Source organism: Callospermophilus lateralis, chromosome 1, assembly GCF_048772815.1.
Source record: "Callospermophilus lateralis isolate mCalLat2 chromosome 1, mCalLat2.hap1, whole genome shotgun sequence".
Taxonomy (NCBI): Eukaryota; Metazoa; Chordata; class Mammalia; order Rodentia; family Sciuridae; genus Callospermophilus; species Callospermophilus lateralis.
Window position 1 is genome coordinate 102,005,011 of NC_135305.1, and position 24,392 is coordinate 102,029,402.

At 45.1% G+C, this 24,392-nt stretch overlaps 1 protein-coding gene across 1 annotated transcript in view; it reads right to left on the bottom strand.

Annotated features, from left to right (window-relative positions):
* The window catches only part of Tns3 (tensin 3), a 265,870-nt gene that overhangs the window by 127,517 nt on the left and 113,961 nt on the right, over positions 1-24,392 (bottom strand). The window contains exons 5-10 of the mRNA XM_076836877.2: positions 15,838-15,890; positions 13,412-13,583; positions 11,035-11,085; positions 8,864-8,986; positions 4,712-4,776; positions 1,198-1,281 (exon numbers count right to left, since the gene is read on the bottom strand). Of these exons, the coding sequence (XP_076692992.2) occupies positions 1,198-1,281; positions 4,712-4,776; positions 8,864-8,986; positions 11,035-11,085; positions 13,412-13,561 (473 nt within the window). The 5' untranslated portion in view covers positions 13,562-13,583; positions 15,838-15,890. The remainder of the gene's footprint in view (positions 1-1,197; positions 1,282-4,711; positions 4,777-8,863; positions 8,987-11,034; positions 11,086-13,411; positions 13,584-15,837; positions 15,891-24,392) is intronic.

Sequence of the window (24,392 nt, forward strand, 5' to 3'; positions counted from 1 at the left end):
GTGGAAAAATAATGCTTCATGGTTCAAAATAGAACAAGGGCTACTTAACTATAATACTAATAATATACCAGGTTTTATACCACAATTTGCATTCCTTGAGGGGCCTGTTGTTCAGACACAGCCAGGTTCCAACCCATAGTCCCACATGTAGCCCACATTCCTCCAACATGCCCCAGTCTGAGCAGAGACAGACCCAGGCCTTTGGAGACACCCACAACAAAAGGAGAAGGCGCCTCTGGCAGTCCCTGAAATTGCTCTCCATATCTCCTGACACAGCCCTTGGCTTCACCAGAGAAAACAGATGTGGAGGATCACGACTGACTTACAAAAGGTCGAGATACAACGATCCTGTCTCCAAGATAGAAAACAATTTTCAACTGCCTTGCTAATTCTTGGACAAATTGCCTACTATTTGCCTTAAAGTAAAACTGTAATGGAGATATGTGCTGGGCTCCACGGGTTGCCATCTGCCAAGGAAGTACATCTGGAAGAGGAAGATGGTGCTTCTCACTGCACACCCCACCCTGCTCAAGTTCCTGTTGACCTTAGCCAGGAGGCAAGCATCAAAGGAGAAAGTCCTGCTCCACCATGGCCATTCCCCAGCATTTCCAGGAGCCATGCTGAGAAGGACAGATGGGGGTGGTGGGCAATGTCAAAGAGAAATCCTCCCTGGCTTCAGGGAGCTGGTGAACAGGAGTTGGCACATGGTTGCTCAACCTTTGGCCTTTTTCCTATCAGTAAAATTCCACTAACATTCAATTATGTTCACTTACTTCCCTTTGTCTATGGTTGCATTTGTCTTAGAACAATGATGATAGAGACCACGCAGCCTGGAAAGCATGAAGCATCTACCCTTTAGCCTGTTCACTGATCTCCCGTCTAGCAGGCAGAAACAAGTTCCAACATGATCATGGAAATTAGAACTCACTGGCTGCAGAACAGGAAGACCCCTACTGTGAGTGAGGAGAAGGGGGTACTGAGTCTACCTCTCTCAAAGTGAACTGCAGGGTAGGGGCTCTCACCAGACCCAGAGGGTAGCTCATTTCCTCATGTCTGCCAGATCAAGCCCTTTCCTCATGTTCTTCTGCACAATTCAAGGGCACTGTTGAGGGGCAGATTAGAAGTCCTCTGCTTGCATTTGTCTAAAGGTAAAATCCTATTCATCTTTTCCCTCTGGGCTCCAGGATGGATACGTACCGTTTCTGGGAAGGCTGCATTAAAGCCGAAACTTTATCATCATAAAACTTCTTCATTGCAAATCTGTCGAGGGCCTGGTCAGCACTGGGGAAGAAGAGAGGGAGACAGAATTAACTAGGTGGAACTGCCAGTCACCATGAGGCTGAGTGGCCTGAGACAGACATCCTGTGCCTGTTCAGGGCAACCACCTCCCACCGGGGGCTTTGTGCTTTTACTCCACCTGTGCACACTCGTGCCAAGCTTTTCTTCTTAGACTTCATTTCCCTGCAGGAATATATTCAGCTCAAAGTGGGAACCACACCTGCAAGGTTTGAACTCCTACCTGAAATACAGGTACCTTATCTAAGGGTGTGAGGCCTAGACGTGCCGTACACTCAGCTCAGCAGGAGAAGAACTGGCTAAGGCTCCTCAGCAAGCAGGTGGCTGACCCAGCCTCAGGACCACAAAGATACAAGGAGCAGGCCCAGAACATGTCAGAGCATACCCCTGTGAAGTTCCAAGAGGCAAGTGTGGGACACTCAGTTCAAAGTCACTTCTCAGAACAGGCTTGAGGAGGGTTGGGGACGAGGCAGCCCAGGATGGGCTGGGAAGGAGTCTGAGGCCTCAGGGTTGCTTAAGGACATTTCTGAAGTGACTGCTGCAGGAGGGAAACTGCTTTCCAGCAACATGTCTGACATTCAACTCCAGCTCCAAAATGCCCACAAGGAGTATTCACAGAACCTTCTGGAAACCTCACAGCAGGGCACTCCTGGGTTTTCTGAAGAGACTTCATGATAAATCACGGAATATGATTGATTGAGACTTAACAGGTGAGCTAAAGGCTTCCTTGAAAATCTGACAAAAGTAAGGGCCTTCTCCTGAGAAAAATGTATATGTATCCCTCCAGGAAAAAAAAAAAAATGATATATTCAGAAATTGTGGACAACTTAAAAACCCAGAAAATATACGCAGTGAGATAGGCAGAAGTACAAAGGAAAAATATTCAAAGTCAATGTTAATGTGATTGACTCCCATTGAACGTTGTAGAATGAAGGGCTTGCGGCTTGTATTCATCTGAACAAGGGGCTTGGCTGGTGGGGTTTTCCCAAAACAGAAGGGCCTAATTAAGCATTGAATATTTTACACAGAGTAAATTTATCATTTAAGTTGAAACATGGAATTATATACCCACTTACTGACTATTGAGCACATTTTTGTTTAATTAAATGTTGAGAATACATTTTGGTCAGTGTGTATGTGGGGAGGAGGGTTGTTTTTTGTTTTTTGGTTTTTGTTTGGTACTAGGGTTTGAACCAGGGGGACTTAACCACCAAGCCACATCTCCAGCCCTTTTTTATATTTTATTAGAGACAGGACCTCGCTGAATTGCTTAAGGCCTTGCTAAGTTGCTGAGGGTGGCTTTGAACTCACAATCCTCCCGCCTCAGTCTCCCAAGTCACTGGGATTATAAGCGTGCACCACCACCGCCGGCGTGGCTGGTGTTTCTGTTCAATATTAATCGTATTATTACTTTTAATAATATCATTTCTGGCTTTCTTTTGAACTCATATTTTTATAGTGCTAATATGAGTGTTCTTTGTGTCTTAAAGTTTCTTTCTTTTATTATGTTTCTGTTTTGTGCTATTTGCAGTTTGTGATAAAGCCTTAAACTGGTATGCTCCTCTGATTAGTTCTAATACATTACCTAAGGGAGAACACTGCAGGAATGATACAAAATGTATAACATGAGGGTTTTCATGGCAAGCCCTTGAGGAGAGAATAAGTGGAAGCAACTTAAATTCTAAAGTAAAACATCATATAACTGGGACAGGCAAAACCAGCAAACACTTAAACACAGAAAATTATCTACAGAACAGAGTACTAGACAGCTGCTCAAACAATACTGGGGCAGGTATTCAGGAAACAGTGTAATATAGAAAAACAGTGACAGAAAGTGCTGTGGTGTCACACCACTTAAATGGAAAGCACTTAATCCTGTTACTCCTCCTAAAAACAGCAGCATGAATGATAGCTCACACCTGAGTGTCGGTGCTGTTCCAAGCACCTTGCAAGCAGTGACACATGGAATCCTCACAACACTCGGGAGATTCAGCTGTAACTCCCTGTCCCCGTGAAAATACTGAGGCTCAGAAAGGCTCCCATGGACTCTCTGGAGAAGGCAGGGTTTTTAAGCAGAGACCCAGGAATGTGCTTTAAACAAGGAAAGCTTCCTCTCCATGCTTCCCCCAAGGGCAAGCACCCTCCACAGCATGCAGAACTTCAGTTCAGACAGAACTGCACTGTGGGGCAGAAAGGCTCAGGGTGGTCTCTGTCTAGAACCAGCAGGCTAAATTTGGTCTCTGACCAAATACCTCTGGCTTAACTGAGGGGTCGATACGACACAGGAATCTCAATGTGTCTGGCACACGCACAAATGCTTATTCTCACCCAGAGGGGCTCTTATTTTCACTCAGGGGTTGGGTTTCCTCCCTGGCAGGCACCAGCTCCCCAATTTGTTTCCAGAGAAAACATTCTGAAAGTCAAATTTCACTCCTTCTCACTAGCAAGGAAAAGGTTCATTGGCTTCTATGAGTAGTCTTGTATTTCCTCAGCCTGGAGTAGCTCAGGCTTCACAAGGTAGCCATTGAGAAGCAGGGTTGGTACAAACACAAAACCCACAAGGAATGATATTTTCTTTTTCTTCTTCTTCTTTTTTTTTTTTTTTGCAGTGCTGGGGATCAAAACCCAGGGGCTTGCACATGCATATGCTCTACCAGTGAACTACACCCCCAACCCAAGAATGATACTGTCCAAACTGAATTTTAGAATACAAGGAGATCCTGGCATTTGAAAGCCCATCAGGGTACATAAACCACGGATGACCAATGCCTGAGACTAGATCAAAGCTGAGATCCTTGTGACCATATAGTGTCTATTACTTCTAGCAGAGGGGACCCTGGTGGCTCCTTTAAAGTACCCACAATTACTATCTCACCTGCTGGCCCAAACCAGCTTCCCACTCAGTTTGGACAAGTTGCCCCATGTCTCTGAGCCTCCGTTTCTTCATCTGTGCAATGAGAATAGCAATAACTGCCTCACGGGTTAGTTGGGAGGAGTCAGGAAGAATAGTAAAACATTCAGTGTCCTTCCCAGAGGCCAAGTGCATGTAAAAAAAAAAATGGTGGTTGTCACCATCACTATTTATAAGGTATGACCTAATCTAGCAAGAATTCTGCTCTTACTTTTAATTGCAATAATATTACCTCTTGTTTTTATTAGTAAATGACTAGGCTCATTCAGTTTTCATGCCTCCATGAAAGTCCTTGGCATCCCTCATACACACCCTCAAATAGGAAAACGTCTTTTTCATTTTGTAGTGTGAATCCTTCTCTGGAAGCTGGGTTTTACACACAGATCACTATGGTACTGCGGACAGGAAATATGTCCAGGGTAACTCCATTAAAAGATCACCATCCACCCTTCATAGTCTCAGTGTCCAACACCCCATGATGATGAGCCCTTGTCTCCATCCTACCTGGCCGAGACGTTGGTGAAGTGCATGTAGGATGATATGACCACTCCGATGCGCCCTTTCCCGCCCTGCAGGAAACAAAAGATGAACAAATGTTCTCTGGAAACCCACAGCTTTCAGAAATGCAATTTGACAGAACGCTCGCTCACCAGAGTTCTCTGTCAGAACAGAATGACAGAGAGCTTGCTTTAGAGGGTAGGCCAGCTTTGTTCCCTCTGCCTCCCTGTTAGGAGTAAGCCGCACTCAAGCACAGCCTCCAGAGTAGGGTACCTGCAGGCAGGGGGCCCACAGCCAGAGCAGGTGTCAATCAAGGTGTCTGCAGAAGCCCTGCAGGGCAAGACTTAGCCAGCAACAGACATTTCACCACCTCCCAATTAGCCTGGACAAAACTGTGCCAGGAACTGCAGAAATTAGCATGACTTAATTATCCTGGTGAAACAGGAGTAAATGCCCGCTCACAGGCTGACAGCAACCAGGGCTGCACACAGGGCAAGACTGCAGATTCACCACCCTGGTGCCTGATACCACCCAAGCTCCCGGGCACCCCTACTTGGCCTTCCTCGTTACAGACAGAGGGACCCCTGTGCCAAGAAGTTGCTGTGATGGGAAAGGGACCCCTCAAATCATAACCACAGACAGACGCAGCCCAGTGCACAAGTCAGCATGACCAACAGCAGCAGAAGGGGAAGCCATGAGACAAGACAAACTCACCCACACACTGCACCTTCAAAAACACACCACCATAACCTACTTGCTAACAGCAGTTGGCAAATCACAGCTGGCCAGCTCTGCCCAGCATCTCTTTCCCTACAAGCTATGAGCTAAGCGTCCTTACATTTTTACACCAATGAAGAAAAAGTAAAAAAAAAAAAAAAAAAAAAAAGAGATTCTGAGGCATGCGAAAATTATATGATGTTAGAACATCAGTGTCTACCACTGAGTCTGAGGGGGACACAGCATGCATATTCTTTAAAGAACCCTCCACCTACACTGCAGCATCAGGATTGAGGAATTGCAGGAAGACCAGGCAGCCTACAAAGCCTAAAATACATACTACCTGGATCTTTTAAGAAGTTTGCAGAGCCATTTGGTATGCAGCTCCCTAACTCTGTCCTCAAAAAGGAAAGAAAAATCCAAGTCAAACTTGCGATCAAGCAACAATCACATGCAAATGTCACCAGGATGATTCTTCTCTCTGTTCTGTGAAAGTTAAGGGCATTTCTGATAGATACTCAAAGCAGGAATTTAACAAATTCTTTGTTATTGAATCCTAGCATATAGAGTCATTAACTGTAAAGCTACTAACATGTTTCTTACATAAAATTACGTTTGAGGGCAGAAATTCATCTACAAGAAACAACATCTCAGCCAAAAGCAGGCACACAAGTTGTGACCATTACTGCTGATATCTTCTATCAGTCATTTTTGTGGGACTAATTATGGACACATAAAGTATATACTAAGAGATCTCAGGGAAGAGAGACAGCAACATATTAACTGTGAGGACTTCAATATCCCCACTTTCAATAATGGACAGATCATCCAGATGGAAAACCAATAACCAAATCAACCTGTGAAACATATAGAACAACAAACATGCAGATTGCACCATCTTCTCAAGAGAATGCAAAATATTTTCCAAGATAGAAGGCATGTTAGTTCACAAAACAAGTCTTAACAGATTTACAAAGACCGAAATCATATCAAATATCTGTTCTGACCACCATGGTATGAAACTTTAAATAAGTAACAGGAGGAATCTTGGAAAATTCACAAATATGTAGAAGTTAAACAACATACTCCTGAAAAACTATTGGGTCAAAGAAGAAGTTAAAATATCTTGAGTCAAACAAAAATGGAAGAAGCACACATACTAAAATTTATGGGACACAGCAAAAGCAGTTTCAAGAGGAAGTTTAGAGCAATAAACTACCTCAAAACAAAAAAAGGTTTCAAACAGCCTAACATTATATGTCAGGAAATTAGGAAAATAAGAACTTAGCCCAAAGTTGATAGAAGGAAGGAACTAACAAAAATCTAAGCAGAACAAAAGAAGACTCAGAAAGCAATAGAAAACAGCAGCAAAACTAAGAGTTGGATATTTGAAATGACAAACAAAATTAGCAAACATTTAGATTAACTAAGATTAATAAAGACCTAAATAAATAGAAATGAAGGAAAGAGGAACATATCACAACCAACAGCACAGAAATATAAAGGATCACAAGAGACTACAATGGATGATCCTATACTTACAATGAGATGGATAAACTAGAAGAAAAGCCTAGAAGCATACAACCTCTAAGACCAACTCATGAACTAACAAAAATTCTGAACAAAACTATAATAAACAGGGAGATTAAGACAAAAATAAAAAGCCTCCCATCAAAGATAAGCTCAGGGCCAGATGGTTTCATGGAAGAATTCTATTGAACATTTAAAGAAATAATCCCAACCCTAAAAATCGTCCAAAAAACTGAACATTTCCAAATTCATTTTCCTGGGCCAGGATTACTCTGATATGAAACCTTTCCTTGAAAAAGCCATATAACAAATATTTTAGGCTTCATGGACTTCATGGTCTTGGTGAAGATCCTCAAATCTCAACCACCATGTGGGTGGAAATAGCTATGATAAGCGTAAAGAAACGGGGGTTGGGCTGGGGATGTGGCTCAAGCGGTAGCGCTCTCGCCTGGCATGCGTGCGGCCCGGGTTCAATCCTCAGCACCACATACAAACAAAGATGTTGTGTCCGCTGAAAACTAAAAAAAAAAAATCAAATAAATATTTAAAAATTCTCTCTCTCTCTCTCTCTTAAAAAAAAGAAAGAAAGAAAGAAAGAAAGAAAGATAGAAAGAAAGAAACGGGGGTAGCCAAACTCCACAAATGAAATCTGAACTTCATACAACTGTCACCTAAAAACACCTCTTAACTCACAGGTGGTAGAAAAACCAGGTGGCAGTCAGAATCAGCTCATGGCGTTGGTTTTGTTTTATTTTCTGGCCATGCTGGGGATCAAATCCGGGGCTGCATGCACGCCTTGCAAGCACTCTATCACCAGGCTACATTCCCAACCTCCAGCTTTTAGTGTAGGCAACAATCTCTTGGATTTGAACAAATTTGGCCCGATCGCAATAAAAGTCACAGAATTCTTGACTGCAGGAATTTGCTGTGGGTATTCTTCATCACGGACGCCAAACCTGAGGGTGTGATGTGAATAAAATCTCCCCAAAGAAGCCCGGCCTACCTGCTCAATCCACAATCAGGGGGCAGCTGAGAGGGGGATGTGGCAGCCTGACCCCTCACTCAGCTCCTACCCAGGCTGAGACAGGCCCAGCTATGTGAGCCATTCCTGGCATGTGTGGAAGGACACAGATTCTGCAAAGCCGGCGGATTCCAGCCAATGTCAGCAATTCCACCCCCGCAGCTACGATGATGATGAACTTTGGTTAACGTGGACATCAGCAATTTCAAATTAAAAGAGGGCTTATCTCTCATGGCCCATTTTTGGAGTGATTCAGAAATGGTTTATATGACAACAGAGTAGTGCAAAGCAACAGTGCATCACTGTGGAAAATCTTCAGTGTGTGCCTGATAAAGACCACTAACAGAACTTTGAATTGCTTATGAAGAGGACACACTTTGGAGATGTCTTGTGGTAATTTCTTCCCTGAGGATCCATGTGTTTTAACTACAAACTTATTTCAAATTCATTAAAAAAACTGAAGTCATCAACTGAAATGAAATGGAGGGCTAAGGGTACTGTATTTTTTAAACCCAGCAACACCAAAGACCCCAATCCTATGAAATCCAAAGCCAAACTCTGCAGGTTTAGTAATTCTTTCTTTCTTCCTTCCTTCTTCTTTCTTCCGCCTTCCTCTTCTTCCTCCCTTCCTTCTTTCCTCCTCTTCCTCTTCCTCTTCCTCTTCCTCTTCCCTTCCCCTCCCCCTCCCCCTTCCTTCCCCCTCCCCCTCCCCCTGGACAAGTAAGAAGACCTAATGGCAAAGTCATGCAGAGCCTGTCCTACCAGCTGGAAGTTAGTTATGGAAACATGGCTCAGCTACTTCTTGTGATCAGCACTGATCTCCTTAGGGTTTCTCCAACCACTGAAGCCCAGCTGGCCCCCAAAAGTATGTGGGAGATGGGGACACTCACCCTGCAGTGGATGACAACCACATGCTGGGGGTCACTGTTCAGCCAGGACTCCTGTGCCTTGCATATGGTACATATCTTGTCGAGGGGTGGTGCATGCAGCTCTGGCCAGCCCACATCCATGATCTGCAAAGAGAAAAAGTTGCCTTAGTTTCCAACTCCTGAAGCCTTCTGAGGTCATCTCATAATCACTTCTTTCATCTATTAACATAATTCATTCGAGAATGAATAACAATGCTGCACAGTCCTTTTTAAAAAAGCAATGAGCATCATGGCCAGGTTCCTTTCCTGGAAAGAAGACAATGCATTGTCACCCACAGGCTTCTGCCAGGGGTTGATCTGCTCTTTTGCACCAAGGTGACAATTCTAGAAAGGCCTTTTGGAGGCACTAATGGTGCAGGGTTCTGTAGGGAGAGACTAAGGATCTCCAAGATCTAAAAGCAGGAGTCCCTGGTCCAAGCCACTGCTAAAATTCTTCCCTCAGATTAAAAACCAGAGTCAGGGGTGCACGGAGCATCACGGGGACAAAGGCCTATCCTATAGTCTTGGGACACAACAAACTCCCCCAAAGGCAGGAATGTGCCCATGAAAGAAAAATAAAGTCACCAATCCAGTAACTGTGCACAAGAGTTGAAGCTCTGAGCAAAGGACACACACTCCAAACCTAAAGCTCAAGGTGGCCACATGGTGGTGTTGCATTTCCTTGTATTTCCTTTTTTAAGAAGGAAGAAAGGCAGGGCTCCTAGGCTAAAAGTAAGTAGAATAGTTTGCAATGAATTGGATACTTCAGAAAACTGCCAAAGCAGGAAAGTCACACACCCCAGCCAACCGTTCAGACATGACCACTATGACATTTTGATGAATTCCTTGGTCTCTACTATGTATACTTAGCACATTTAAGATACTATCCTACATAGATCTATATTTCACTTTTTGTTAACTTTTATTTAAATAAGTATGTATCATGTTACTTTCAGCTAAGGATCCCTCTGAAAATGCTTAGGGCCTAAATGTTTCAGATTTCAGAGTTTTCCAAATTTTAGATTACTTGAATACACATTAGCAGTTGAGTATCCCTAATCCCAAACCCAAAATCTGAAATGCTCTGAAACCTGAAACTCTGGGGCACTAAGACAATGCTCAAAAAGTGTTAGATTTTGGAATATTCAGATATGGGGTTTGGGAATTAGAGAATGCTTTGGCTGTATTTTTTTTTTTTTATTCTAGTAACTGTAAAATATTCCAATATATAATGTATATGCTTATACCTGTATGTATGTATATATAATACACTTGAACTTATACTTATATAGTCTTAATTTTTTTCCCTGAATCCTTGCTATTGAAAGAAATCGTTCATGGCTGTGACTTTAAAGAGGTGGAAAGGGGGCAGGGGGAAGATAGCAGAGAAACACCTTTGTGGTGATGGAAATATTCTGCATCCTGACTGTGGTAATTACACAAACCTACACACATGTGAAGGTGGCAGAAAAGTGTGTGTGCACATGGACACACACACACAAGTATGTGAAAAACTAATGAAATGTGTTAGCGGTCTGGGCACTAAACCAATGTCACTTTCCTGGCACTGATACTTTCCTTCAGGTTGATAATCTTTGTCCAAAATGCATAGAGCTAGTTGTGTTTTAGATTTGTTTATTTTTTCAGATTTTAGGAAGCCTGAATGTGTAAAATAAGATACATTTATGTTTCATAGACACCTTAGCAATATAGTCCAAATACAATTTTATACCATTATTTTAACAATTACAATTATTTTCAATAATTTTGCATGTGGAAAAAAAAAAAAAAGCTTCCTGAGGTTTCCACAGACAGCATCAGGCCAGAGCTCAGAAAGTTAGACCGTGAAGCTCTTTGGATATCAGATTTTCAGAGTGAGGATGCTCAATCTGTATTAGTTTCGCAAGATGCCATCACTGGGTGAGGGGTACACAGGACCTCTCTGTATTGTTGTTACTACTTCCTAATAACCTATAATTATTTCAAACTAAAACTAACAATTTCAATTAAAAACTAACCAACAGGTGTGAATAAGACCCAATACCTCTCATCAAGTCCCATTCCATGAAAAGCAACAAATTACTTTTGCACCAGCAGAACAAGCATTACTTGGCATTTTACAAAACTCAGAATAGAAAGTATAAAGTTCATACCTTTGGGTTAAGCTTTGTAAGGTCATATCTCTTTTCTGAAAGGTTTAATACCTGCAAAGGAAAAGCTTTTAGATGAATCATCAATTCCAGAGACAAAAGCAGAAAACACAAGTGCACTTTACACAGTGCCTTTGAAGTATCAAAGATTGTCAAAAATTGAAAAGTACAGATGTGTATGTTGTCACGAACAAAACACAAAATAAGCAAGATAAGCACAGCATACCTGAATCCTTCTAAATCCCTACCTAAATCCTTTGGTTTACTTAAACTAGCACTAAAACAGGCAATTTACCATGTTATTTTTTTAAAAAATTCTAATAGCCACAAAATACTTTAATAAATAGAACATATACCAATATCTACATATAGACAGATATATAGCACAGCTCTCCTGCTCTTGCTCTGGACTGCAGCCTTGCTCAGGAGACAGGAGGCACTGTGGGGAGGGCAGTCTCTCCTCTGCATTATGGGGCTGACCCAGGCATGAGAAGCACTGAGCTCTGGACCGGCCATGAGACTCCACGAAAAGTGCACTGAAAAATCAGAGCTATTTGTGGAATCTTGCTAAATACTCAAGTAAAGCAAAATGGTAAAAAAGAATATTCCAGCAGAGAGGGGCCTCAATAGTAACTAAACACTCCTTTCACTTTGGAGATGAGGTCTGAGGGAAGCAGAGAGGAGGGGCCTGTCCAGGTCAACCCTCCCATATGGTAGGGGTCATCTTTGCAGTGATGTAGTGTGCATGGTTCATTCTTAACCCCCTCTTCAGGTAACTCCTGGTTCTACTCAGTATTGGTTCCATCTCAGTCCTGTGAGAATCATCAGGGACATAGCTTCCCCTCCTTGGGAGGCCCATAACGTTACAGCATGATGAGACATATCACTATGGACGCCCTTCATAAATGATTTGTTGAGTTCAGGAACTATTTTGTTTTAAAATCTAATCATCAGGTGAATATGGATAACGAGATGAACCCTGCCCTCTGGACCTTAACTTAGCGTCTGCAAAATACCTAATACCTGTGATACACACATGTGAATCTTCAAGTTCTTCAAAAAGGTATTTATCTCATTGCAAGTAAGAGACACCCCCCGCCCCCGGCCAGTCTCCTTGGGGAGCTCTGCCCTGAAAAGTCTCACACAGTGACAAGGGAAGAATGGATCCCAAACTCAGCCAACAGCCATCCAGGGCCTGGGCTTTTACATCTTCTATTTGGGGAGGGGAGGACTTTCTATGCTGGGGAGGAAGGAGAAACCACGGAAGAAAGGGCTTGAGCTAGCATGATCAATCTGGGTTGCAGCTTACCAAGGAGGAAGCCAAGGCGCTACAGAGACCACCTCTGTGATAACAGAAGCAGCCTGGAAAGGAGGAAGTCCTGACATGAGGTGCAGCCACCTTGGGGACTTGGATGCCCCTTCCTTGCCCCTTCCCTGTCCCTGTCTGAGCAGGTCATAGCTAGGACAGAATTCAGGGGAGAAAGGCTGGGGTGGGGAGGTGGGTATTAGAGAATCAAGTAGCTAGAAGAGATCCAGCCCATTCCTAGAGAGGAGATAGTTCTAGAAGCCGTGGGAAGGTGAGCCAGGCTGCTCTGAGTGGACAGAAGCAACGTCCTCTCTGTAGCATAGATTCACCTCTTTAGCCCAAGCCTAGTCACAGAGGAGAAAACTGATAAGGGTGATCATAACCCGTTGCTGGCTACAGTAAGATTAGCTTTACAGTAAGTAGATAAGGCGGCAAGTTAAGAGAAGGTGCTCGCGGGCTGTAATTTAATCCCAATAGCGATTCCAACAGCAGAAGGAAGAGAGAGTCCACGTGGGCTAGCAACCCTGGGAACAGATAACAAGGGGCCATCAGAAGGAAGAAGATGGCTGAGAAGCTGTTCTTCCCAAATCTGGGCTCCCTCCACCAATATCAGGCATGGGTTTTGAAATCAAGTCATCTGTTAGCCCCAGGAAAGATCTTTTGTGAACACCTGCCCTAACGCCTTCCTAGTACACTGGAGGAGAGCCACAAACAGCATTGCTTTTTGATATCAGGGATTGCTCATGGAACTAGCCGGAGAGGGCTGGCTGAGGGATGTCCTGTGGCACTGGGGAGCCGAATCACTAATGAGACAGCACCCTCAGTGTGGGACAGAGGTGGCGGCTGTCTGTTTAAGAGCCCATGACTGCTGCCTGTGTGGGAGATAACACTTCCCCAAAGCAAGCCACAGATGGGCAAAGTACAGGACCACGCTGCTGCACTGGCTGTGTGAGTCGGGCCCTGAGCCTGGTCCTCTGTCAAAAATGGGGGCACCTGTGAGCACCCGCTCCTCACATAGTGCCCACTCCTTCCTCCAACAACACACCATGGACACAGAAAACCCTGCCTGCTTACCAGGTAGTTGTCCCCATGCTTGGACTTGAGCATACGCGTGACCTCCTGCAGGTTGAGCAGATAAGACTCTTCGGAGCAGCCAGCAGGGAAGGACACGGCAATGATGCGCTCTGTGATGTAGGTAAGGTCCAGCTCATGACCATCCTCCATGGTGGGGCTTAGGGCTGCAAGCCTGTTGGGAGAGAAGAAGGAATAGTAAGCAAATGGAAAAAGGGAAAGAGGACCAACTCTCACCCTCTCGCGTTTCTGCACGAGAACTGGAATAGCAGGCTATCCTGGGAATCTGACTATGTTACATCTCTGACACGTTTCTCCACTCACAGGAGCATACGGGTTCTAAAATTCCCTTCAGGGCATGACTGAGTTGATAATTCCCTGCAGGGCATGACTGGGTTGATGCAAGGTATTATCAGGAAATAAGCAGAGAAGTTCAGAGCAATAGCACAGGGGCTTGTGGAGAAAGCAAACTGGGCAATAGTTGTGGGGACAGGCACCCGTGGAGCTTGGACAGACTGGGTCCTTGGAGAGAGAGAGCCTCAAACCTCCTGTGAGACATCAGGGCCAGCACAAGGCAGCTAGAGGAAGAGCATTTCAGACAGCAAGGATGGTATAGGCAGCAGCCGGGGCTGTCAACAGCAGTAAGCAGCCCCTATCTGCCTGTAGCCTCCCAGAAGACATATGGCCAGAGAAGAGGCTAGTGAGGTGGATGGGCTAGATCATGGAGGTTGTGATGAGCCAGGGAGGGGAGGGACCAGGCCGGATCATCGTGAGAGAAGATCCAAGGAGGAGTTTTAGTAGTCACATAATCAAAGTGTTTTCCTCTATTACATAGAAGTTCCTTGGCTTCTATTAGACAGGTTATCTGTTCTATTTAGGCTCTGCTAGGACCCAGGGGGTTACCTGTGTGCAGAGTACAGGTGGCTAAGACAGGTGTCCAGGTATGATGAAAACAAGTGGAGGAAAGAGGTGCACAGAAATAGCAAAGTAATGTCCAGCAAGCTGGACTTGAGGATATGGGCAGGGTTGGCTGTGTAAGGACCCAGGAGCCCAAGATGACTCTAGAGACAAGGACTTCCTGATGCACAGCTTCACCATAATCCCACAGGTCCCCAGGGAGGCCCTGAGTCCCTCACTCATGAAGGGCCCCTAATGACATTAGGACTAAGGGTGGTGCCCAGGAGAGGTGGCACTGGGTCAAACCCAAGAAGTGACCCTAGGATATGAAACCAGAGTAGGGTCACAGTGTGTCATGGGAAATGTGTTCTGTTCATGGAGAGGTTCCCACCAGTATCACATTGTTACTGCTGCTGTTATTTCTTTCCCACTCCTGCTACATGTCTCTGTTTCTCCCCTCCCCTCTTCTTTCTGAAAAATTCAAAAACAAAAAACTTGTTTGGCAAGCCTTCACAGATCACCCAACTTTATAATTATCAACACAGGGCAGGCCTGGCAAGGGCCAGCCACTGCCTGACAATACCCCAGGGGCGTCTTCCACCACTTATTGTCCTGTAGCAGTCTCAGATATTAATTTCCCTTAAAAATCCTGTAGTAACAATTGCTAAGAGACAAGAGCACTCCTTCATTAAAATGAAATGCCATTATCACACCTAAAAAAAGATAGCATAACATCAAATATCCAAAATCATGAATTTGTTCTTTATAACTGATGTGTGCAAATTGGTACCCAAACACTTCTCAAGAGCTTTTTAGTTTTCTCTACCTTATTCATCAGATATAGATGCTAAATGTCTGGATTATTTTTAAGAATCAAATCTGATTTTCTTGAACTCTGATTTTTGAAACAAACAAACAAACAAACAAACAAAAATGATGTGCTCCTGGGGCCATCAGGATTTACAGAGAGGGATTTTTCCTAAGGCTTTGTGGATCACTGGCCAGTGGTAGCCTTGGGGCACCTACTTGAAAAGAGCTGTCCTTCATGAAGTGCATTCTAATCAACTCTGGAACCCTCCATAGGAGTTAAACTATGTGCAGTCAGGTTACAGCAATCACATTCTCTAATGGAAAACAATCATAGTCCAAGAGTAAGCCTGAGACCCCAAGCTACTAGGGAGGCTAAAGCAGGAGGATGGCGAGTTCAAGGCTACCCTGGGCCAGCCTGTCTCAAAATAAAAAAAATAAAAGGACTGAAAATGTTGCTGAGTGGTAGAGCACTTCTGAGTGAACCCTTAATACTGGAAAGGAAAAGAAAGACGATCTTGATATTTCCACAATCCAGGCTCCTCAGACCAGAGATCACATTCAGAAAACAGGCATAAAACCTGATGTGTATCACCTTGATTATTATTTTTTAAAAAACTGAAAAAGAAATTAAGACTACTACAGAATAACATCAAGTCCAAGTCTCCCCTCTGAAGATAAATCCACCCCCAGAGACACAGGAAGGTTACCCAGGGGTCACTCACCGCAAAGGCTTATCACAGCACAGAGAAGACGACGGAGTGGAGCTCCCCGGAGCCTGCAAATAACAAGACATGAATCATTTTGATGTTTCCTTCCCCACCAGCCCACATGGCACTTACACCACTGAGAAGGGACAATGACAGCTGTCCCACAGTTTAATCATCAATGGTAAGTCAAACATTGACACTATTGCCTTAGCACCTGCAGGAAAAGGTCACCATCCTATTAGAGTTTTTCAGGCCACACAGTGACGTGATTCCATGAACTGGCAGCGGCACAGGGGTTGCACAGGGGGACAGAGACTACCCTCCAGCCAGGGCAGGTCAGGCAGAAACCGGTTTTGCTCTCCTGGGCAGGAGGTGACCAATCAACTGCAGCCATTTCTACTATTAGCAATGTTGTTTACTTCAAAGAATCAATTAATGAAGGACTTTTGGGAGCTCTGGATTACATTTACTCTTTTTTAATGCGCCCATCCTACAGAGAGAAAAGCTGCAGGTTATGGTCACTGTACAATTTCCAGCATGCATGAGCAAGGGGTATGTTATACACTGAGGTCAGGAGTGATTGCCAGCAACTTAATGAGTAAATCCAGCATTTTAGAAGTCAGGAGACTGGGGCTCAGAGAAGTAGAGGTCACATCAAAGATTATACAAGTAGATGAAGAAGAGCAGACACTGCGCATAGCTCTGGAATACCCTTCCTGTCACAAGCCAGGTGACAATTCAGTAAGGGAGCACAGGGCCTGTCTCACAGGAACAGGCTTTTAATCACCTCTCTGTATCCCACTGACACTGGTCAAGAGATACCTCAGACACCCCTAACTTACACCCGGTACTCCTCAGTCAGTGTAGTGAGCAGACAGAAAGTGAATCCTCCTGGAATCATCCAACCCAAAGTTAAACCAGCTCCAAAACCAGAGATGATCACTTCAGCCTCCCAGACAGAAGCAAGAACCAGCACACATTCTGCTGTACACCAAGACACAGGGGAGCCTTCCTATATCCTCATCACCGGAGCTCCTTCTCCCTGGGTGAGCCCAGGCCACACCTCTCCTTGTTCCCTCCCTTTTGAAGTAAGGACAGTATTAGGACCAGCCTCACAGGGCTGTCCCAGAGATTACTGAGATCATTCGCATCAAGGCTTGGAATTCTGCTTGCCACCAGATGACCCCACGGGTCAAACCTGGCCCAGCAGGTTCTTGAGCCTACATGCCCTGCCACCCTGACGTCAGAGTCCACCCTCCCCTGTGCCCAAAAAGCCATGGGAAGCTCAAGGCAGGTTCTGCTGATCCTACTGAATCCCTGACCTAAAACCTCTCAGGGCTCAGCCTAAACAAAGTCAAACAAGATTTTTTTTTTTTCCTATGAGAACAGCAAAAACAGAAATTTTGAAAAAGGTTTTTATAAGCACTGGTGAAATGCAAACTGACTAATTTTGTAAGTCACTGACAGTGTGTATAAAAGGCATTTAGAATATAAAAAGCATTTGGAAGCATGTGATCCATTAATGCAAGAAACAGATCATAAGGAAAGGACTGGTACTGACAAGGGTGTCCACTGCACCAGCATTCATATGGCTGCAAAAGGCAGAGAGTCAGCTAAGAGTTGAGCATTATGTCTAGATTAAATGAGTAAAAGAGGCCCAAGAGGAAACTGCAGCTCTGTAGAAGATGATGGATGTGCTGACATGTCTGAGAAACATGACAGCAAAAGGGGCTGCCGAAGCTGAGGATGGCCCATCAGCAAAGAAAGAAGAGCACAGATGGGGTCACTATTGATAAATCCATCATGCAAATGGAAAATGTCTAGGTTGAAAATGCATTGAATCCACCTAGCCCTGCATACATCCTGGTTTAGCGACACAGCAAAATCAGATTTGATTCTTAAAAATAATCCAGACATTTAGCATCTATATCAGATAATGTCAGTCATATCCCCCTCATGACCACATGTCTGACTGGGAGCCCGTGTGGCTGCCAATGTCCAGCATTCTCGAGAGATGGTCAGACAACCTATAGCTAGCCCAGAAGATCCAAATTAAAAATGCAAATTAGAAAGTGCTGGGCCTGGTGGCGCACACCTGTAATCCCACGAGCTCAGGAGGCTAAGGCAGGAGGATCATAAGTTCAAAGCCAGCCTCAGTAAAAATAAGGCACTAAGCAACTCAGTGAGACCCTGTTTCTAAATAAAATACAAAATAGGGTTGGGGATGTGGTTCAGTAGTCAAATACCCCTGAGTTCGATCCCAGGTATCCCCCCCTAAAAAAATGTGAAGTAAGGTTACTGATAAATGTATTTCACTTCAACAAAAAAAAAAAAAAAAAAAAAAAAGCATAAAGTCCAACCAGTACAGCCATTACTAAGTCCAACCATCGTAAGTCGGGACTGTGGGCATATGATTCACACACATATACACTCACACTTACAGGCACATGTGGACACATGGCCAGAATGCAGACTAATTCTGAAATGTACCATGACATCACTTCCTTCTTATTTTTCTTCTACATGCATTCTTCCTTTTCTACTAGGAGCACAGATTATGAGTCAAATGGAGAGAGAAAGCCACCATGCCTATAGCCAGCCTTGTGGCAGTCCCAGCTCGCAGCAAGGCATCCAGTCCTCTAGCTCACCATCAAGGTGCTGCTTCATGCCCTCTGTCCCAAATTAGATGACTCCTGGGCAAGGAAGTTAATAAAGGGTACTGTCGAAATGTCTTGGAACTGGAAAGTTCTCACCCACATTCAAACTCTGTGCTGGCTGAGAGGATACAGGGGCTTGAAGAGGGCCCTTGCCTGAAGCTGTAGTCCAGCCACACCACCTGGATGTGCCACCCCAGAGCAGCTTGCCCTCACTGCCCCAACCCCTTCCTCTCAGCTCCACCCACAAGACAGTTTCCCAAGGTGATATCACCTCCCTTGGACTCAGCACTAATCCTAGTCAATCACCCAAATCACTGGCACAGTCAGGGATTTTGTCATTTTGCAACCAAGGGACTACAATCATTGCCCTGTTGGAGAATGGGTGACCTCCAGACTCTACAGTTACTACACAACAAAATGAATGAGTTAATGAAGGAATGACAGAAAGGATGAATAAATACCTGGGACCCTGGCTCTGGAGCTGCACTGTATCTGGGCTGGAGCCACCACCCTAACCATCAGTTTCCTCATCTGTAAAATGGGCAGATGTGAGAGCTCAGGTAATACACATATAACTGATGATGAGAGCTCAGCAATTAGTAAGAAGACACTGAATTTTAGCTAAAACAAACTGGGTTTTAGCACAGGGCCCCTACTGAGTGTAGTGAAATGTATTCAGTTCCCAAGAAGGCAAGATAATGACATACCAGGAGTCTGTCTAATTTAATGTATAGTAAGACTAAATTTAAAACTCCTAAGATGCAATCATAATATAACCAATCCCCCCACACACAAAAATTCTTAACCAAAGGGTTCTGCTTACATCAAAATAAAGTTCCATATGTCAAAGTTTCTAAAGGCCTCAAGCAGAAAATGGCCTGGGTTTGAACTACCAAGGTCCTAGATCACAGATGAGCTTGTCGCAATGTGACCATAGGCTCTACGCCTGCTCAGGCACACACCCAAAATACAGTCACTAATCTAGCAAGGCCATATCAAAACCCAATGTTATGTTTCAAATACGGTTTGTCCCCACCAACTTTCACATTAAAATTCAGTCCTCATTGTGGGGTATAAAGAGGTGGGACCAAGCAGGACCTTCAGGAGATGATTAAAGCTCAGCCTTCATGAATGGATTACTTCACTCATGGATTAATGAATCAAGTGGCTATCTGGAAAGCGGATCTGCTCTTACAGGCAATTTGGCAGTGTCCTGGATGTGACGCCTCCTCTCACCATGTGACACTCTGAACTGTCTCAGGACTCTGCAGAGAGTTCCTGATAGCAAGAGGACCCTTTCAAGAGGCAGCCCCTTGACCTTGGACCTCCAGAAGCTTCAGCTGAACAAACCTATGACCCTTTATAAATTACCTAGTCTGTGGTATTCAGTTCTAGGACAGAAAACAAACGAAGACACCCACTATCTCTTCAAGTATTTTTTAGTTTCAGAGCTTAATTTTGAATAATACTGTTGTGTAACATCAACAGACATTACAATAACTCATTGGCCAAATTGCTTAATATACAGAGAAGATTTGTGACTATTAAATACTGGCACCAGCATGACAGCGTATGGAGGTTGCCATCCTCCCTTACACAGAGCCCTGGAGGTGGATCAAAGGGCGAAGGGTCTGAGGATGTCCCTGAGGGAACCTAAGGCTAGTTCCTCAGTTGCAGAATGAGAGGAGCCATCAGACAGGGGCAAAGACTGTTCTGTTCCAATATCCTCTGAGAGCCAGGCACAGTGGTGCACACCTCTAATCCCAGTGACCCTGGAGGCTGAGGCAGGAGGACAACAAGTTCAAAGCCAGATTCAACAACTTAGCAAGGCACTTAGCAACTCAGTGAGACCCTCTCTCTAAATAAAATACAAATAAAAGGGGGCTGGGATGTGACTCAGTAGTTAAGCACCCCCTGAGTTCAATCTCTGGTACCAAAAAAAAAAAAAAAACAATCCAATATCCACTGAGAATGACTATGCTCAAAACCTGAAAACATGCACATTGCAACCACTGCCATATATATATATAAAATCAAGAATTATATAATAGCAAAGGTTGAGGCCAACAGGAGGAAACTTAACTGTGTGCCACCACTGGAGACCCTATATCTTGAGTCAGCACAAAGTCAGGAAGAGCATCAAATTACACAAGGGTCACCTAAGCAAAGCGTTTCACAATAAAAGCTCCACACAAGGTGCATATACCCACCTCCTGCCCAGGACAACACCTAGAGGAACACCTTTCCCAACTTCTACAGGGGGGACGGGGGAGGAGCAGGAACTCAGCCTACCCCCTATACAGCCTACTTCTGAAGCGAGCCCCTGTGCTCCTGAGGACCATCCCTCCAAGGTCACAGAGAACTGGATACTAACACACACCCCAGCCCCAGACTGCTATGTGCCAGCCACATGTCTTCCACCTAGAAGGAACAGGAACAAGCCCAGGCCTGGCCACTGGCAAGACCAGTGTGTATTCAGCAACTACCAGATCCCAGCCCAAGCCCTGTGACACCCTCACCCCAGAGGGTCTACTACCTGCCCTACCTTGTCTGCCCCATGTCAGATAAGCATCAGTGAGGGAAAGAGGCCGTTCCTAGGGGGATCTAGTCTAGTGCTGTGCCAAAGAATAGAAGAAATGGTGCTAATCCAGCATCTGAGATCTGATTTGCTGGAATCCGTCTGAATCACCCACAGGTTATGGTGGGAACTGAGTGCAGGCTGATCCTACAGCAGGCCTCCCATAACACCTTGGGCTAGAACCCCCCTCAGATGCTCAGGAGGCTCTGACTTCAACTAAGATGAGAAGAGACAAACCCAATGGGAAGGGTGGCCAGCAGTTTATCAAACACCCTGCTAGTCAGTGACACAGGGTGACACAAGGCTATGCTGTCACGGAGCATTACCTACACTTGAACCCCATTTTGGTTTGGATATGAGGTGTTTCCCAAAAGCTCCTGTTAATGTAGGAGTGTTCAGAGATGAAATAATCGTATTATGAGGACCATAACCCAAACTGAACTAATCTACTTGATGGATTAATAATTTGAATGGACTCACTGGGTACTGACTATAAGTAGGTGGGTGAGGCCATAGGAAGTCACTGGGGCATGCCGTTGACATTTATATTTTGTCCCTGGTGCTTTGCCTTCTCTCTCTGATACCCATCTGCCCTAAGCTGAGCTGTTTCCCTCCACCACACACTTCCGCCATGATGTTCTGCCTTACCTCATTCCCAGATCAATGCAGTTAGCAACCATGAACCAAAACCATGAGCCCAAATAAACATTTTCCCCTCTAAGTTGCTCATGTCAGGCACTTTGGTTATAGCAACAAAAAGCTAACTAACACACCCACTGTTCATCCACCACAGTACATTTAATGCCTTTAGGATGAAAGGGACACTAACCTGCAGAAAATTTACTAAAGAAACATCTTGGCTCCTAAGAAACTTCTACAAGATGTTTAGAAAAATCTCTACTAGTGGACACCAGTCCTGCAAGTTTGTGTGGCCAACCCATTTTCTATTGATGTTTAGCAAAGACTGTTGCCCGCTTCCATCCTTGGAAGGCTTCCTGAGATGCTGTTCTTTAGGAACCTACCAGCACTGACAGCAACGACGGCCAAGCCCTTCCTCAGCAGAGTTCCCATGAGGCAGAGGCACAGGTGTCCCCCATGTGAGGGTAAAAAACTCAGGAAGCAAAGCCTCCTGCCAGTGGCGGCCAGCCTACACCTGTGTCCCGGCTGGCTTGTGCTTATCAGGCCTTCAATTTCTACAGGTGCTGGAAGAAAAGAAGGGAGGAGGAATGGGGAGAGCCAGAATCCCTGGCTAAGGTGAACTTGAGAACAGCAACCTGGCCAAGACCGCCCAGTTCCAGGCTTCACTGCCCTTCACAGGAGCCTCCCCAGCAGGGCCTAGGCACCCATCCCAGTCACATGACCAAGCAGCCCAGCGGGTGCAGGAAGTCACCAACCTCCCTGCTCATCACTCTCTCCTCCTGATAAAATGACAGCTTTGGATCAAGCATGGGGGGGCCATTCTAGCCCGGGAACCCACAAGTCCATTAGGTGCAAAGAGGAGGGAGAATTAGGTGATTAACTCAAAGGGACTCTCTGTAATTATTAATTTAAACATAAATTTTGAAGTTAATAATTTCTTCACTAAGGATATTATTGTTTGTTACTTGAAACAAATGAAGCAATAGCAATTTGCATCTAGAAACCTAGGAGGCCATCTCTATCTAAAAGGAGGATAATGAGCCCCATCAGCATGAGATTCTGTGTCAACACACATCATGACAGTAAGAGGGACAGAATCCTGTGCACACTTTGCACATTATAACACAGGGTGGGGGACACAGGCTGAACAGCATGAAAGCAAAGACCCCCTTTGTTGGGAGAAACCAGACTGACCTCATGGCCAAGGACAAGGGCACCATATCAGACGGTCAGGCCCAATTTCAGGCTCCATCTCTGCCATAATGGGACATTATCATCATTTTCCTTCCAGAGCTTAGCTCATGTCCCTACCTCACCTTGGGTTAGGAATCCACGCAGGGCTTGGTGTAAAGCCTGCTATTCACAGTGATCCCCTGTCCTGTGGTGGGATGTCCCATGGAGCACCACTCCTGTGTTGTCCTTCAGTACATCATCCTGAAGTCCCCCATCCAGCAGCACACCATTGCCAAGACCAGCAGGTGGGCTCTCAGTGAGCCTGAGTGCAGTATCTCTATGAGAACCATGCTTCCCATCACAAACCGTGTCTTCCGTCTCAGGAGGGCAGACCCCATGAGAAGGAATGCCTGGCGTTCAGATGTCTCTGCACCTTTGGGTGCAGACCTTTGGCTACTTGGAGAACCAAGAACATCCATGGCAAGGAGGAAGGAGATGGTAAGGGCCCAGGGGTCTGGTGGGGGAGCACTACTAGGAGTGAGAAAGGCATCATAAATTCTCAGAAGACTATTGCCAACGAATGTTTTCAGAACACAGCTTCTCTCTTGGCCAGAGACCATCAACACCATGCTGGTCATCAGCTAGCCATGAGCAAGCACATACACTCTCAGAAATATCCAGCAGCGTCCACTGCACACACAGACATGGGGGGATGTAAAGGGAAGGTCACCACTCACTCTGCAACAAAACCACCCATAAAGTCACAAGATCCCACAGAGACTTCCCAATCCTCCATGGTGGATGGGGCTCCAGCTCATTCCATGAACCTTCCTAGAAGCAAGATCTGGAAGCCTCCTGCACATCCCTACTCCTGAGAGGCAGGTTAGTTCTGAAACAAACTTGCCATCCAGGACAGCCTGCCCAACTCTGGCAGGCACAGGGTTTTGTTTTCACCCACATCATTTTTGACTATTTTGACAAAGTTTCTAAAAGCTCACAGGACAGAAGCAGAATCCAGCATGCGGCTCATTGGAGTATGATCATGCATCCTAACATCTGTCAGCTGTGGAATCTTGGACCAGGGCACTTAGGAGCCTCAATGAGTCTATCTGTGGAATGGGGCAATGATGTCTCCATTGTGAGGACATTCATGGAATGAAGACAAAATGTCCAGAACCACCTGATGCTAATGAAGGCACTTGTCGCTTTCCTCTAGCTCTGCGCTGTATGTTACTGTGATGCGCCCACACTGAAATGTGCAGTCTCCCTTTCCCAGGAAGGTCACCGCTCAGTGTTAAGCAGATGCAAGCGAAGAATGAAGAGCTGAGCATCTCCGCCATGTGGCCTAGAAACCACAAGCTTAAAGAGAGGAGTTCCAGGATACGGGGGCTGGAGGAATCCACAACCATACCATCGGGAAGCATAAAGCACTCCCTTATCACACAGCACAAAGTGCCCAATGTAACACAGTATGGGCCATGTCCCCAGAACCCTGACTCATTCAAACATCCTACATTGAATCT